General features: G+C 36.7%; 1 protein-coding gene and 1 non-coding gene across 2 annotated transcripts; one reads left to right on the forward strand and one right to left on the reverse strand.

Moving 5' to 3' along the window:
• The first annotated feature begins 13,842 nt into the window (after positions 1-13,842).
• Positions 13,843-13,950, forward strand: LOC141620074 (small nucleolar RNA R71). Its single transcript, XR_012531877.1, has one exon. It is a non-coding gene; the product is annotated as a small nucleolar RNA R71 (small nucleolar RNA).
• A 2,911-nt stretch (positions 13,951-16,861) lies between these two features.
• LOC141588343 (uncharacterized) lies at positions 16,862-18,379 on the reverse strand. The gene has a single exon (XM_074409791.1). It carries the CDS (start codon positions 18,377-18,379, stop codon positions 16,862-16,864), a length of 1,518 nt encoding a protein of 505 aa, XP_074265892.1.
• Positions 18,380-18,709: the final 330 nt, after the last annotated feature.

The raw sequence follows: 18,709 nt of genomic DNA on the forward strand, positions 1-18,709 counted from the left end.
AAACCTGTAATTTTTAATAAACCTGAACCTGTTATAAAGATATCCAAATGGGAAGGTGTCAAACATGCAAGGTCCAAAATAAATCTCATGAATGAAACATCGCTAAAGTTGCGAAACAAAGTTATACAACCCAAATATGAGAAAGGGAGACATATGTCCCTAAAATGTATGTGACATAAAAAGTGTTTAAGGGTCACAATAAAATAAAACCAATCTAGGTTCCAAGGTTACTTTGCTCGCTAGCTCGTCCATGTACCTCATATATGCATCACCTACCTGTCATTCGCATTTTATACAAATACGAAAGCCACAGTCAGTGGGGAGTAACTCCGAGTTCTCCCAGCCACGAAATGTCATAATTAATATAACATGTAAACATAAGAATATGAATATGAATAACACATAGCCTTAGCATATAGATGCTAGACAATCGTGCTTATCATGTGAACAACAATATAACAACACATAGTCCTAGCCTGTGAATACTAGACCGACTCATACTACACTATCATGTGAATCACATAACATCCAGGAATCCAAACTCTATCAACCATAGCCGGCTTGCATCTCACCTTCTATGATTCATAGAATCATCAAACAAGAAAGGACAATATATCTAGAGACAGGCATAAGTTACTAGTACAGTCAATAGTCACTTTATAACTCGAGTCTATACCACGAGGTAGGGAAGCTAGTATTTTGGCTCAGAGGTTAATATGAATAAAACATGGCCAAGATACGACTCAACCCTAATCCTAGACTGCGCAAACCTAGAGAAATGCGGATAAAACCACCGCACCCAAGACTCATGATAAAACCACATGAGTACCCTAAGGAGTCCACCAAAGGGTTGACTAGTACTTAAGCTGACCATCTCCTCACAAAATAGGCAGAAAGGTCATGCCCCAACTTGGATATAAACCCACCAAGCCAGGAACACAAAGGCTATTAAGCCGCAAACATATACTCGTCAAAGACTATAATGGCCTATCTATGATGAAGGCCGAAATACTCACCTAAGACCTAGTCCCAGCTTGAATACTTTAGCCCATACCACACAAGACAAGTAGGATACCCAATTAACCATAAAAGGGGCAAAGAGTCCAAACTTGTACACACAAAAGATCATACACACCCTAGTATATGAAAGGTTACGCAAGAGCATATTCAGCTGACAATCCAACAATATCTCCAATATCAATAATAATCCAAATTCCAGCTAACCGTTAATCTCATAATTCATGAGAACAAGCTAAAATGGCAAAGAGGCAACAAGACTCAAGCATAAGGCATCCAAAGCATCCAACAACCAACATGTGAAATGATAATTACAAATATCAAGGCATAACATAAAACCTCCAATAACAACCAATCTCACCTCAAAGACAAACCCTCGACCCGAGTCCCGCGACGGGTCATCGGTCAAATCGAGGCTGACTGGTTTAAACCTAGTTTGGCCAAACTCGTTCGGTCAATAACGGCCCACTCGAGTCTTCGCCTACTTTGGCCCAAATCACAAATTTTATCGCAATATTATTCTCATGCTATTTCCAATTTCTATCATGTGAAAAACGAAAGTAACACATTATCAATCACCTAAACACTTAACAAACAACAAGCACAATATTAACTACTAATGTGACATTAATTCGTCGAGTAACTCGGAATAGTTACCTTAAGCTAGAAAAAGGCAAATAACCCTTGAGAAAGCTTCTAAAACCCAAAATTACTCTTCATCTTCAACCACATATGAGCCACCTAAAATAATTATGTGAAAGGACGATATTAACGAATTACCGTTATATAAAATAAGAGACGGTTATTTAATTATATTTTAAATGACCCAAGCCTACACTACGAGCACCCATAGCCACGGCTCTTGGACCGTTTTGAGCGATCCTAAACGCGACTTCACGAGCAGCCATACCCGGCCTCACAACCCGCCACCACGTGACCCATAACAAACTCGGTTTTGCCAGACGGAAATATGAAAGTTGGCTCAAACCACCAACCAAACAATGACCAAAACCAAGTATAAGACCATCTCACAGCCCCCTTTTTACAATTAGACACAAAACAATCGCAGTTAAAATCCCAAATAGCATCCCAAAACAATCCCTACATGTCAGCATACACCGTCTTAAATATACCACTTACTAGCTAGCATCCCTAATGATCCCTAGAGGTCAGTATACACTGTCTCAATCATACAACAAACTAATTAACATCCATAAGGATCCCTATATATAATTATACACCGTCTCAATTATAAAACAGACTAACCAGCATTCGAAATAAACATATTTTACAAGTAATATTGAGTAACCTATCATTGTTACCTTTTTCCGATTGAACTAATCATTTATGACTAACAAATCTTATACAAGACCGTCTATCTTAGCATCTACAACCGTCTTATAATAAATAAAGCTGAAAGTATAAATTGGGTTTGTAGAAATACATAACGAAAATGAATGTTACTTACATCGGAATGACGAGAACGACGAGAGGAGCGCTATGGAACAAAAATCATTGAAAACGGATGAGAAACAGAGCATCAGGACGACTTATAGACAAAAATTTAAACGAAAGAAAAAGAAGAACAAAGAAGAAGGAAATAGAAGAAAGGAAGAAGACGTGAGGAATGATAATAATGAGACACCAGCTAGCTTGCTAGCTACTAATTATACGTACGTTTCTTCATCGTTAAGTAATTTCGCTCGTTTTTAAAACCGTCTCGAGTTAATAAAATCGGTTTTTGTAAAAGTTTCAGTAATAAAACGGAATCAATAATAAATAAATTTAATGAGTGAAAATAAAATAAACTCAGCTAGTTAACGTAAATAATACAATATCAGCTTGAATCGGAATTATTAGCGATTTTTTTACAAAACTAACGGATATTAATAAAAATTGCTAATTTAGTGAAATAAGCTCAAAATAGCTAATTGGACGGTTTTGTTCTCAAAATCCATCTCGGGTTCACTTAAAACAACTTTCATAAGGACTCGTAAAGAAACGGAAATTATTAAATAAATAAACTCGAACTAACTTCAATAAATTCGAACTAACTTTAAATAAACTTATTAATGATTATTAAAATTAACGTATCGAATTATGATGAAATTAATTAATTAGCTAAGCATATATATATAAATCGTTAAATGATGTAATTAAATTCAAAATAGCAATTAAAAGAATTTTATCCAACTTAATAAAATACGGGGTGTTACAATCACCCCATCTTTTAAAAAGTTTCGTCCTCGAAACTTGAAAGTATAAATGAAAGGTTATAAAAATAAAACTGGAATTGGAATCGGTAACCAAAACATTTTAAAGGTTATTTATCTTAAGAATCAAAATTCTTTCAAAAGTTTCAAATAAAATTTTTTTAATGCACGATTCTCATCAAGGGAACGAAAGTGTTCTCGTTACGTATTCAAGAACATCACATTCCAAATCAAAGATAAGGTCAAAAGGCAAATCATTTGTATAAATCAAAAATCAAAATACCTTCAAAAACATTAATGAAGAGTTTTCAAAAATATAAGTCTCATTCATGGAACGGAAATGCTCTTGTCGTGCACACAAGAACGCTAACTTTCCAAGTCAGAGACAAATTTAAAACAAAAACTATTCGCCGACAAGCGTAGAACAAGTTATCAAACGTTTCCAATAACTAGTTCTATCATCCGATCAACGTCAAAATCAAAGAAAAAGGCAATCCACTCAAATTTTCTTTTGCGAAAGACAAAATAGAAATGAAGGTTTCACCTTTAAACTAAAAGGGAGTTAAATTCTGAAATATAATATTAAACTTTGACAAAGGCATCATGATTAGATCAAAGTGAATAGAAATTGGATAAAATTTACAAAAATCTCATGTTTAGCAACTCAAAACCATGATAAAGAAGTCTATATTCAAAGAACAATTAGAGAATTAAATCGAATTTTCATTTTTCCAAATCTTTACAAGTAGGGAAAATTTTGTAATAGTAACATAAATTTTTAACAACGAACCAAAAATGGTAGCTTGAAATATTTAGAAATTGTGCGAAATGAAAAGTAAGTTAGACATCATAGATACAAGTATGCTAAGAGGGTTCAAGCTTAACCAACAAAAGAAGTATGATGAACTTCCTAGGGATAAGAATTGAAGTCAAATTTACAAGGATGTCAAGGATAGAGTTTCACAAGATACAAGTGTCAAACTTAAAGGAGGAGCAAGATGAAGCGAGGAAATGAGGTATGAACGGTAACGCTTATGATCAAGGAGAAAGGAAAAATTAGACAACAAGGAAACGCCAGATACTCAAATCTCAAACAACAATGTCATCACTCCACTAAGGAAACAAAGGGTAATAACCAGGTCAGGAAATGATAGGAAATTTAAAAAGGGATATATGAACATGTCAAGATGTGAGACTAAAAGAGTCGAATCATAAAGATAACTAGTTACCAACCAAAGAAGAGATATTAGAATTAGGAAGGTATTCAAGACAAGGAAATAACGAGTAAACTTTTATACTTAAGAATCAAATCCAACCAATGTATGAACGAAAGGGAGGAAAACGATTAATGGTACGAAAGAGGATTTTTAAGGCTTAATCCATACGCTTCCTAAAACTTAAGGTTCTCTCTAACAAGGTCACGCCTATTAGGGTATTTTACCTTCATGACAAAACGACCAAATCCCAAACAAGGGTCAAGGTAAAATAAACGCTCGCTTAAGGGGTGATAAATCGGTTAGATACTTCTTCCACCTATCTTATCACATATTAGGATTTCCCTAAAGCAAATCTACCACTCAAGTATAAAAGCATCTCTGTATCTCAAGCACTCGACACAACCTCAATGTTTTAAAAACCAAAGAATGAATTGACAAAGACTTCTCAACAAAGTTCTCAAGAAACAACTAACACCAAATCACATTCCCAATCTATACGGGATTGTTAACATCTAAAAAATGGGTTTTCTTCCAAATTCATATTCTAAACTTATCTCATGTTTACTCCTAAGGTGACGACGCTCAACCTACTAAGCTTTCAAATCCCAAACATAAACAACAAAGCCAAGTTCTATAACTTTAATTACATAGGCAACTCATTCCTAACACAAAGAATCCACCAATCGATTATACTCACTTTGTCAAGGAACTAGGTATAAGAATCACTAAGTATGTCTCATCACATTATCTAAGTCTTTCTAACATCACATCCTCTCAAAATCAGGGTTAAGGGTCAGACACAAACAATCTCCTCAAAAGTCGAATTTTCCAACCAAGGTCAACATTCCTCACAAGAAAGAGTACTATCTAATGGCGTTAAGGGAGGATAAGCAAAGAACAAAGGACAAGTTAGGAGTACAAGCGTAGCTTTTAAAGTAAAATAGAAGGGAGTTTAGAAGGAGGATAAGCACCAAGAGATTAAGAATAAGGCGAGATACAAAAAGAACGAGAAACATCTTCAAGGAAGTAGAAGCATTCTTCAAAGGTTGAACAAATCTTCAATCCTCAACAATAGGCACTAAATCTTGATCTTCTTAAAATATAAGTGTCCTTTCAATGGAACGGAGATACTCTTGGATATCACTCAAGAACATCAATATTCCAATTCAAAGACATAAAAAAATACATTTTTACACCAACAAATGATAAAACTAATTATCAGACGTCTCCAATAACAAGCTTTAACACTAATTGACGTTAAAACCAGTGAAAAACATTAAAATATTTTCAAAACCTTTAGTTCAAAATTTTTTTATAATAAGAGTAATAACTCCATTAGCTATAGATAAGCTCACGGTCATTGATCCAAGAACGCAACAATTATTAAATGACAATCAACAAACAGGTTAGTACCTAACAAAGAGCAAACACAAAGAGACTACAACATAAGGTCCTAAGTCTACCCATCTTACCCATCTCTCGAGTTTATTATTTTAAGGTCAAGTTATTTATATTGGGGTGCACAAACGTGCGTCGGGAGCAAATATGCTCTGATACCAACTGTGACACCCTCATTTATCGCGGAAAAGTAAACACGTAATTCTAGAATAAAGCTGCATGGATATGTTTGTAATAGGTTCAGTTGGGTAAAAACCTGTAATTTTTAATAAACCTGAACCTGTTATAAAGATATCCAAATGGGAAGGTGTCAAACATGCAAGGTCCAAAATAAATCTCATGAATGAAACATCGCTAAAGTCGTGAAACAAAGTTATACAACCCAAATATGAGAAAGGGAGACATATGTCCCTAAAATGTATGTGACATAAAAAGTGTTTAAGGGTCACAATAAAATAAAACCAATCTAGGTTCCAAGGTTACTTTGCTCGCTAGCTCGTCCATGTACCTCATATATGCATCACCTACCTGTCATTCGCATTTTATACAAATACGAAAGCCACAGTCAGTGGGGAGTAACTCCGAGTTCTCCCAGCCACGAAATGTCATAATTAATATAACATGTAAACATAAGAATATGAATATGAATAACACATAGCCTTAGCATATAGATGCTAGACAATCGTGCTTATCATGTGAACAACAATATAACAACACATAGTCCTAGCCTGTGAATACTAGACCGACTCATACTACACTATCATGTGAATCACATAACATCCAGGAATCCAAACTCTATCAACCATAGCCGGCTTGCATCTCACCTTCTATGATTCATAGAATCATCAAACAAGAAAGGACAATATATCTAGAGACAGGCATAAGTTACTAGTACAGTCAATAGTCACTTTGTAACTCGAGTCTATACCACGAGGTAGGGAAGCTAGTATTTTGGCTCAGAGGTTAATATGAATAAAACATGGCCAAGATACGACTCAACCCTAATCCTAGACTGCGCAGACCTAGAGAAATGCGGATAAAACCACCGCACCCAAGACTCATGATAAAACCACATGAGTACCCTAAGGAGTCCACCAAAGGGTTGGCTAGTACTTAAGCTGACCATCTCCTCACAAAATAGGCAGAAAGGTCATGCCCCAGCTTGGATATAAACCCACCAAGCCAGGAACACAAAGGCTATTAAGCCGCAAACATATACTCGTCAAAGACTATAATGGCCTATCTATGATGAAGGCCGAAATACTCACCTAAGACCTAGTCCTAGCTTGAATACTTTAGCCCATACCACACAAGACAAGTAGGATACCCAATTAACCATAAAAGGGGCAAAGAGTCCAAACTTGTACACACAAAAGACCATACACACCCTAGTATATGAAAGGTTACGCAAGAGCATATTCAGCTGACAATCCAACAATATCTCCAATATCAATAATAATCCAAATTCCAGCTAACCGTTAATCTCATAATTCATGAGAACAAGCTAAAATGGCAAAGAGGCAACAAGACTCAAGCATAAGGCATCCAAAGCATCCAACAACCAACATGTGAAATGATAATTACAAATATCAAGGCATAACATAAAACCTCCAATAACAACCAATCTCACCTCAAAGACAAACCCTCGACCCGAGTCCCGCGACGGGTCATCGGTCAAATCGAGGTCGATTTGGTTTAAACCTAGTTTGGCCAAACTCGTTCGGTCAACGGCCCACTCGAGTCTTGGCCTACTTTGGCCCAAATCACAAATTTTATCGCAATATTATTCTCATGCTATTTCCAATTTCTATCATGTGAAAAACGAAAGTAACACATTATCAATCACCTAAACACTTAACAAACAACAAGCACAACATTAACTACTAATGTGACATTAATTCGTCGAGTAACTCGGAATAGTTACCTTAAGCTAGAAAAAGGCAAATAACCCTTGAGAAAGCTTCTAAAACCCAAAATTACTCTTCATCTTCAACCACATATGAGCCACCTAAAATAATTATGTGAAAGGACGATATTAACGAATTATCGTTATATAAAATAAGAGACGGTTATTTAATTATATTTTAAATGACCCAAGCCTACACTACGAGCACCCATAGCCACGGCTCTTGGACCGTTTGAGCAGTCCTAAACGCGACTTCACGAGCGACCATACCCGGCCTCACAACCCGCCACCACACCCATAATGACTCGGTTTTCAGACGGAAATAAGAAAGTTGGCTCAAACCACCAACCAAACAATGACCAAAACCAAGTATAAGACCATCTCACAGCCCCCTTTTTACAATTAGACACAAAACAATCGTAGTTAAAATCCCAAATAGCATCCCAAAACAATCCCTACATGTCAGCATACACCGTCTTAAATATACCACTTACTAGCTAGCATCCCAAATGATCCCTAGAGGTCAGTATACACCGTCTCAATCATACAACAAACTAATTAACATCCATAAGGATCCCTATATATAATTATACACCGTCTCAATTATAAAACAGACTAACCAGCATTCGAAATAAACACATTTTACAAGTAATATTGAGTAACCTATCATTGTTACCTTTTTCCGATTGAACTAATCATTTATGACTAACAAATCTTATACAAGACCGTCTATCTTAGCATCTACAACCGTCTTATAATAAATAAAGCTGAAAGTATAAATTGGGTTTGTAGAAATACATAACGAAAATGAATGTTACTTACATCGGAATGACGAGAACGACGAGAGGAGCGCTATGGAACAAAAATCATTGAAAACGGATGAGAAACGGAGCATCAGGACGACTTATAGACAAAAATTTAAACGAAAGAAAAAGAAGAACAAAGAAGAAGGAAATAGAAGAAAGGAAGAAGACGCGAGGAATGATAATAATGAGACACCAGCTAGCTTGCTAGCTACTAATTATACGTACGTTTCTTCATCGTTAAGTAATTTCGCTCGTTTTTAAAACCGTCTCGAGTTAATAAAATCGGTTTTTGTAAAAGTTTCAGTAATAAAACGGAATCAATAATAAATAAATTTAATGAGTGAAAATAAAATAAACTCAGCTAGTTAACGTAAATAATACAATATCAGCTTGAATCGGAATTATTAGCGATTTTTTTACAAAACTAACGGATATTAATAAAAATTGCTAATTTAGTGAAATAAGCTCAAAATAGCTAATTGGACGGTTTTGTTCCCAAAATCCATCTCGGGTTCACTTAAAACAACTTTCATAACACAAAATCTCATTGAAGACGGCACGTATCCGTCACTTTGGAGTGACGGATACCATTTCCTCTCACAAATGACCCAAATAGAGGAGAGAGGAAAGCACATGGGGTGCCCCCACCTTGTCCTCCCTATCCGTTTTGTGAGTGGCATTATCCGTCACTTGCTCCGACCCGTCTTCAGCAAGACTAACTGCTTTCATAAGGACTCGTAAAGAAACGGAAATTATTAAATAAATAAACTCGAACTAACTTCAATAAACTCGAACTAACTTTAAATAAACTTATTAATGATTATTAAAATTAACGTATCGAATTATGATGAAATTAATTAATTAGCTAAGCATATATATATATATAAATCGTTAAATGATGTAATTAAATTCAAAATAGCAATTAAAAGAATTTTATCCAACTTAATAAAATACGGGGTGTTACAACCATACCCTACATATCCTCCATGTAATGCCTCAACTCCATAATCCGAACCACAAAAATCCGGACCGGGAGCATATGTAGTAAAGGTACCTGCATCATTGTTAGGAGGGGTTGAGGAGGAGGAAATCCACCTGGGGGATAAGTATAAGGGTGCGGCTCCTCGGGTTGAATTACTCCTTATCAAGCAAAATGATCATAAATTGGATGCAAAACAAGTTGTTGGTCATCACGAATTGTATTAACACTTAAGCTTAATTCTCGCATCATTTCCATCATTTGTAGACTAGAGGGTGAATGAACACTAGAGGTGGAATGGCGTGCTTGAGAGAGTTGACCTTTCTCACGCCGCTCAACGGTGGTACGTGGCTCACCCTGTAGAGGCAAGTGGTAAGTAGGTCTAGTAAAAGGGGCACTCCCATGATAGGGCTTGGTGTGAACTAAGGCCTTAATTTCTTTCTTTTCTTCCGGTAGACTAATGGAGTCTTGCCTACCAATCTTCCAAATCATGTTAGGGTGAGAGTCCCGAAACCAATTGCAAGAAAGAAAATATTCATAATCTAGCCTAACCCCTTTTTCTCTAGACACTAGCAATGGTCTTAAGTCGGTGTTTCCTTGGTTGAATCTACACATGTGGTGAGCAATCTTTGTAACCAAACCTCCTAAGACAATACAACTATTCTTTGGGTTACATTGTTTGGTCAAGTGGACCGCAAAGGGGTAGGGGATATTGATCCCCCAATTATCATCACCATCAACATTTAGGAAAGCACCCAAAATCTCCACCTCAACTTTCCTCACCGAGTGAGGTTCATCTATCCCAAAAAAGGTCCATCCTATAAACCTTTGTCAAACCCGAATGTCAGAGTAGTGTATGTATTGGTGAGGGCAATGGTCCCAACTTTGAAAAGGGAAGTGAGAAATGGCATTCCATGTTAAAACCGGGTTATAAGCGTCGGGTGATTCAATAGGTAAGTCTTTATGGGGTAGTTGGAAGATATTATCAAAGTCTGCTAGGTCCATCTTATAGTCATCATTAAACAATCGGAAGGTCATAAAAAGCACAAAACCGGGTTTCTTAGACCTATGAAACTCAAAAGAGCTCAAGAACTCAAGGGTGAGTTCGGGAAAGGTCTTATAATCCATTGTATAACAATGTTTCATACCAAGGTTTTTAAACAATGTCGTAACATTCTTTTCAATTCCAATATTGTTCAAAGAAGCTTGGTTAATAAATTTAGTTGGTTTCATACCTTTGCTTCTTAGGATGACCCGGTTGCCATATTGCTTTTGATAATTGAAAATTACTCCGGGAAAACTCGGATCATGCCATTTCGGGACCTCTTCCATTTGCACATCCTCCGCAGCCCGGGAGGATTCCGCATCATTCCTTCTCCTCTTAAAAGCACCTTGGGTAGGAAGTCTTCTTGGTGCCATTTTTCTGAAATATACGACAAAAATTCATCTTAAGGCAAACCAAAATTCATCCAAATAGACGTAATAGAACGAATTAGTGAACTAATTCATACTATAAACATGAATAGAGCATTTTGCAATCAATTTCTAGTACAAATAAGCACAAAATCAAATTCCCCCAATTTGAGTTAGGGTTTGATAAACTTGATTAAATTGATTGAAATGGATGAAATTAAAGATAAAAGGGAAGAAAACTTACTTGTCGATGTTAATGGTTGATTGAATCTTGCAAAATGATGAAGAACTAGATGTTTCCTATTGATTTTGGGTGAAGAAATGTGAAGAAAATGAAAGGAGAAGAGTAGAGGAGTACAGTCGGGTGTATAAAAGTGATAGCATATGTTTCTCTTTTTTTTTTTACCCGTCCAAATAACACGCAGACAAATAAAAAACCACTTCCCCGATCGGGGCTACCAACCCCGAGCGGGGTTGACTGCCTCTACGCGTTGACTTCTCTACTAACCCATATTAGGTAATCCCGTCCCGTTTTTTGAAGCTTACGTCCCCGAACGGGGTTCTTGCTTGGGGAAGCGTGCTATTTTATCCTCTAAGTCTCCTTTCTTCATTTTCACCTATAAATCACAAAAAGAAACATCGTCAAGTCTAGCATATTATTACTAATCTACAAAAAAAGTAAATTGCGAAAATTTAAAAACAAGAAATAAATAAAAGCAATTAAAAAGCTTGGGTTGCCTCCCAAGAAGCGTTGGTTTAACGTCCTGCACAATGCAAGAAGCTATTTAATCAAGTTTTATCATTGAGCTTGCCACCAACTGAGCTCCATTTCATAGCTACTTTTGCATTCCGCAACCATTTGAAATTGTTCAAATAAAATTTCCTTTTCTTTTTGTCACTCTTAGCAATAGTGCCCTTAACATTGTCACCTACAAAAAAAACAACACCAATATCGTCCTCCAATGGATCCATTAGTAAGGATCCAAGCGTAGTAGAGGCATTAGGAGAGTCCACCGTGCTAAATAAATAACAAGACTCTTGTAACATTGCACTTCTAATGGTGTTATTTTTGCTAAAAGAAACTCGGTCATCACCCACTTCTAACATCAACCTCCCATTTTGCACATCAATTAGCGCACCCACGGTGCGTAAAAATGGCCTACCCAATATAATTGGGGTTTGTGAGTCCTCGGCCATATCAAGTATGAGGAAGTCAACGGGTATGAAAAACTTGCCAACTTTGACGGACACATCTTCTAAGACACCTAAAGGTCGCTTTAAAGAATGGTTCGCAATTTGCAATGTAATACTTGTGCATTTTAAAGTACCCATGTTAAGTTTTTCACAAATGGAATAGGGCATGACACTCACACTAGCACCTAGGTCGCAAAGAGCCTTATCGATGGTATATGTGCCTAAAGTGTAAGAAATAGAATAGCTACCGAGGTCCTTAAGTTTCGGGGGAGACTTATTTTGTAAGAGTGCACTACACTCTTCGGTGAAAGTAATGGTCTCAACCTCATTGAAGGATCGCTTCTTTGAGAGGATTTTCTTCATAAACTTTGAGCAGGAAGGGACTTGGGTAAGTAATTCAATAAATGGGACGTTGATTTGTAAATTCTTACAAACTTCCAAAAACTTACCGTACTTACCTTCCTTCTTGTGCTTTGCTAGACGATGAGGAAACGATACTTGAACAACTTCATTTAGAGGAGCATCCTCCACATCTCTCACTTTCACTTTCTCATTCTCAATGGGAACATCCACCTTCTTTGAAACGGCATCATCCTCCTTAGTATTAGGAGAGACTTCCTCAACAATCATCTCGTCACTTTCTTTGGGCATAGGGGGCTCAACATCTTTGGCATCAAGCTTGATCTTTCTCTTTAGCATCAATAACCGATGAGGAAATGACACACGATCCTTAACAAGAGGCTCTTCACTAGCCTTCTTTTTGTCATTTACCCCAAGCTTGGGCTTTTTAACAACCACCTAGTCATCCAAGGTCATGGAGGGTCCATCTTATCTTGTACCACTTCTCAAGGAGATAGAATTAACGGTCGCATGTGGTTGCTCACCTTGAGGTAGTAATTGACCCGTTTTCCTTGAAGAGCTAGATGAGGCTAGTTGAGACATTTGTTGCTCCAACATCTTGATTGCGGCATTATAAGCTTGATCACTCTTTTGGATTTGTGCCAACAATTCCCTTTGCATTTGAATCATCATAGCCTCAAGCTTACCTCCTCCTTGGTTATTTTGTTGGCCATTTTGTGGTGGGGTTTGATTTTGTTGGTAATTGTGTTGTGGTGGCCTTTGTTGGATTTGATAACCCGGTGGAGGATTATACTTTTTTTGTTGAGGGACATAGGCATTTTGTTGCGGTGGGGATTGAGGTTGAGGATTAATCACATTATTGCTTCGATAAGACATATTCGGGTGGAATCTTGAATTTAGGTTATATGTATTTGAAAATGTACCCGGTGGATAAGAATTTTGTCTTAAAGCTTGAAAAGCATTTACCTCCTCAATAGTAGCTTGACAATGAGCGGTGTAATGACCCGCACCCTCGCAACCATCACAAGCAATGATTTGACTTGTAGAAGAAACGACATTGAGTTGTTGAAGGGAATCTCTAGCATCTCTTTCCGCCAATTGTTGTTGAAATAAGGCAATTTGAGCTAACAAGACGGAATTGTCAGAGGATTCTTCTTTACCCTTGAGTGGCACACTTCAGGAATTGACATATTGTGTGTCATGCACCGCCATAGATTCGATCGTGGCATGAGCAATATCGGTGTCAATTTGATCAAACCGCCCATTGTTGGCGGAATCAAGAATCCTTCGGGACTCGACACATCCATTGTAGAATGTTATAGCTAGAAACCAATCATCTAGACCATGATGTGGCATTGTCTTTCCAATTCTTTGTACCTCTCCCAAGGCTCATATAAGCTCTCAAGAGCTTGTTGATGGAATCCGGTGATTTGGCTCCTCAAAGTTTGAGTTTTCTCCAGTGGAAAAAACTTTTGATAGAACGCAAGAGCCAATGTCTCCCAATTGGTGATTCTCATAGCGGTGCGGTCAAGGCTATTGATCCAAAGCTTGGTCCTGTCCTTCAAAGAGAAAGGGAAAAGTATTTCCTTTATTTGGGCTTGAGTGACGCCCGTTTGACGGATCATGGAGCAATAATCGCAGAAATTTTGCACATGTGAATTGGGATCCTCCAAAGGACTTCCCCCAAATTGCTTCCTCTCCACAAGGCTAATGAAAGTCGGTTTGATCTCGAAGTCCGGCATGATAATTTAAGTAGTTGTGATACCGACCAGAAGCATGGCCGCGGTGGGATTTGAGTGATTGGAAAGTTTCACCATCTTTTTAGTTTGAGATGGTGATGGTGGTGGAGATGATGAACTTGAAACCTCCTCTTCTTTAAGAGCTTCTAGATCGTCTAAGTAAGACTTTCTAACACTTTCAACTTGCACGGGGAAGCGGCTTCTTTCACTTCTTTCCAAAAACGTCGTCTTCTCCTAAAGGTTTTCTCGGGATCGGAATCCGGTAAAAGTAATTCTCCACTACGAGAGGACCTGGGCATAAGACAATAATTTCTATAAAATGATAAGTAACGGTCTTAAGGAACGAGTGTTCCTCAAGACAAAAGAAAACAAGATAAAAATCGACAATTCAAAACGCAATAAAACCGTGCTCCCCGACAACGGCGCCAAAATTTGATAGGCTATCGCACACCTATGCAAAGATAAATTCCCTAAACACAAATAAATGTAGTAATAGGGGTCGAACCACAAGGAGAAGAGAGTTTGCTAAACAAGTTGTTATGGATTGAATTCTATCGAGGTCGGTTTATCGGTTGTTGGTTGGTTGGTTGGTTGGTTATGCAAATAAAATGAAAACAATAAAAAAGAAAGCGTCTAGGGAAATCGGGTCACACATGCAAATTACTAATTAGTCATGTTAATTTAGAAATGCATTTGATAACGATAAATTATTTAGGCATAGATATACCCACTTATCGATATTAGTGTCAACCATAGACCGGTCCTAGAGAAATTCTCATTTATGACTAGGTCGTCATACTACACATGCTTAGCCTAATTCAATTCTGTGCCTCTCGACTTATAGAATGAATTAACAAACTTAATCTACGATTACGGTCAATAACCAAAGATTAAACAATATAATGCAAACATGTTATATAAACTATTTTAATATCGTGACATCTCATTTTAACACATGTGATTAGTTATTTAGCATGCCTTCCTTTATCCCCTAGACAAGATATATTACTCTTACATTTTGTAAATTAAGTTAATGATGAACAAAATGATGAACATAATGATAAGGAAATAATATTAGATATAAATTACCTCAACAATGGAAATGGAGTTTGAAGAACAATGCTTGAATAGAAATTGTAATACAATATTGAAATGCTAAAGGAAATGTAAATAACATAAAGAAAATCTAACCTACATTTTATTCTAAAACTAAGACTAAAACATTATGAAAATGTGTGGGAAAATGTGTGTAAAAGTGTAAAAGAAGATATGTAAAAAGGTGTGTAAATGTGGGAAATATCGGTATATTTCATCAAGAAAATTTTGGATTATAACGAAATTATGAAATATGAAATTACGAGTCATAAATGAAATTGCATAAACAAAAGAATAGAGATTATAATCAACCTCTGGTCCTAGCAATATGGCCTAAGAACAAATATCGAGATCGATATTCTCCTAATCGTTGCACCCAAGATGCTCCGAGAAATGCCTCTTTCTTGCTAGAAAGAAAACCCTAATTTCTAATAATTTTAGGGTAGTTTTTAGGGTTTTGTGATGAGAGTGTTTTTGTGAAAAAATCAAGTGAGAAAAATGATTCTTCCTCTCTCCTCTTAAAACCGTCCAAAAGGAGCAAAAGGAGGAAGATATTTTTCTTCTTTTATTTTCCTAAAATCAAGTGACCAACAACCAAAAACAAGAAGAAAATCTTCTTATTTTCGGTTATTGTCAAAATGTATAATATGTGTATATTTATCAATTATCATTTATGTCATCACGTATTTAATAAGTCCACACACAACAGTTTGTAGTCGATTTATTAATGCCGGTCTGTAATTATTTATTATGACAATTTCGTATAATATATACATTAACTATAAATATCGCATATTTATAATTTGCTTAATTAAATATAACCGTTTACGTTTAATTACGAATTAACATCTTAATTCGTTTAACCTAACATTATATACATTAATTAAATATAACAGTTTATATTCAATTTACGAATTAACAATTAATTCGTCTCAGCTAATATTATTTAATTGTATTAAATAATCGTCTCATCATCACATTGACTAACTTTTTAGTCAAATACATGGACTAACCTTTTAGTCATATAAGGCATCAATGTGATTATATTTTCATATAATCACATCTCTCAAACACATCCTTCAGGTGTGACTTTTAGGGACCAGTTGATCACCGCCATCAGTATGATAATAACGTCAAACTTCTAGCAAGCCAACCGTTATTAGTAAACGTTAATCGACTGATAAAATACTAAGTATACCCTGTGAACCTATAAGAGATTTATACACGTTATCACACTAATTGTGGAGGACACTAGCTCCAACAATCTCCCACTTGTCCTCACAAGTGTATGTGCGATAACCGATTCTCATATCCTTAATTTCTCCCACTCAATGTAAAATAATTTGCAAAATCCGTATTCACAAAGGTCGTATTTTACAAGTGATCAATATCAAGAGTGGTTTTTCCGACTAGAGAGTAACTTTTTTTGCAAAAGAGTTATCATTTCATTTCTTAAGAAGAAAAGAAATTACAATTTGCAAAACTATCCAATAAAGAACAACTCAAACTAAACAAAGGGAGCCCTTAAACAGACTGAAGACTAGATAGAAAAAGCTCAGAATGGCGCATGTGCATTCGAACAGCTATCTTAAACTTGATCTTTTTTAGCAGAGCAGAAGGGGAGAGCTGCTCCTGAGCAAAAATCTTGTGATTCCGTTCAGTCCACAGTGAGTGAACTACTGTTGCAATTGAAACTTGAAACCAATGCTTTCTCCAACTAGGCATAGTATCCAGGAGGGTGAGTTCTTGCTGCAAAGGTAAAACAGGTCTGATAACATTCATCCACTGAAGAACAAACAACCAAACATGATGAGAATAAGGACAGGAAAAGAAGAGATGAGCATGGGTCTCTTCATGGTTCTCACACAGACAACATCTATTAGCAAGAGAGAAGCCTCTTCTTTGAAGATTATCAACAGTAGCAAGCTGCCCCTGAACTGCCATTGAAGAAATAATCCTGTGACTAGGCATGATCCCTGAGTAGGTTAGACTAGTAGCCCAATCCCCAACAGGAGTAATCTGCCTGAAGAATAAGTAGAGTTGGTTAGCAGGGATATGAGAACCAGCACACCAAGCATTTAGCTGGAGCTGAGCTTGCTGAGCAGACCCAGAGAGAGAGACAAAGATGTCCCTAGTTTTGAGAATATCCTTGAAACAAGAAGGGAACTGTTCTTTACTGATAACTGTCCAAATAGATTCCTGTTTCAGGACATATGTCTTGATCCAGTGAGCCCACAAGCCAGTATTAGGGAGAGAAAGCTTCCAAACCCATAAAGCTTGATTCCAGGAGAGGAGATCCTTAATATTGAAGCCACCATAGGACCAAGGAGCACAAATGGTAGACCAGTTTTTGAACACTAGTCTTCTAGTACCCACTGGAATATTCCAAAAGAAATCCTTACTAAGTTTATTTATGTGGTGAATGACCTCCTTTGGAAGAAGGAGACTGGAACACCAGAAATTATCCAAACCAAAAATTACTGAATTCAGAAGCTGTGCCCTTCCAGCATAGGAAAGAGCATGAGAAGACCAGTGATGAATGCATTTCTGAATTTTGGTAACTAAAGAATCAAACATAGAAATTTTAAGCTTGGATGTAGCAAGAGGGAGCCCAAGGTATCTGAATGGGAAATTGCCTAAAGAGAATCCAGTAGCATCCAAAATCTCTTGCATAATAGAATGAGGAACCCCTCCAAAGTAGATATTTGTTTTCTCAATATTGGCATGTAAACCAGAGATAAGGGCAAACTCAGAAATAGCTTTTTTAACAGCATTGACTGAGGGCACATCCCCCCTTACAAAAATCATCAAATCATCTGCAAAGATCAAATGAGTGATATTGAGTCTACTACACTTAGGATGGTAGGAAACCCGAGGTTGGGAACAAAGCCTTCTGAGAGATCTAGAGAGAATTTCCATACTGAGGACAAAAAGGTAAGGACAAAGAGGATCTCCTTGCCTAATGCCACTTTTACCAGGAAAAAATCCTGAAATAGCTCCATTAACCTTAAAGGAATACCAGGTATTAGAGATGCAACCCATAATCCATTTTGAAAATAAGGGAGGGAACCCCAAAACCTAAAGCATTTGTGAAACAAAATCCCATTGGAGAGAATCAAATGCTTTTCTAATATCCACTTTTACTAAACATCTGGGAGAGATATACCTTCTGTTGTAGCCTTTAACAAGAGCCTGAGAAAGAATGATATTTTCAAAAATACATCTCCCTTTCACAAAAGCTGCCTGCTCATTGCCAACAATAGAGGGTAAGATATGCTGGAGTCTATTAGCCAAGATTTTGCTAATGGTTTTGTAAAAAACCGTGCAACAAGATATTGGCCTGTAGTCCAACACTGATTCAGGGACCTGCTT

The sequence above is a fragment of the Silene latifolia genome, chromosome 1, assembly GCF_048544455.1.
Source record: "Silene latifolia isolate original U9 population chromosome 1, ASM4854445v1, whole genome shotgun sequence".
Classification (NCBI taxonomy): Eukaryota; Viridiplantae; Streptophyta; class Magnoliopsida; order Caryophyllales; family Caryophyllaceae; genus Silene; species Silene latifolia.

Excerpts from the sequence above, each read along its gene's own strand:
- LOC141588343 (XM_074409791.1), bottom strand. The coding sequence starts at position 18,379 with ATGGGTTGCATCTCTAATACCTGGTATTCCTTTAAGGTTAATGGAGCT.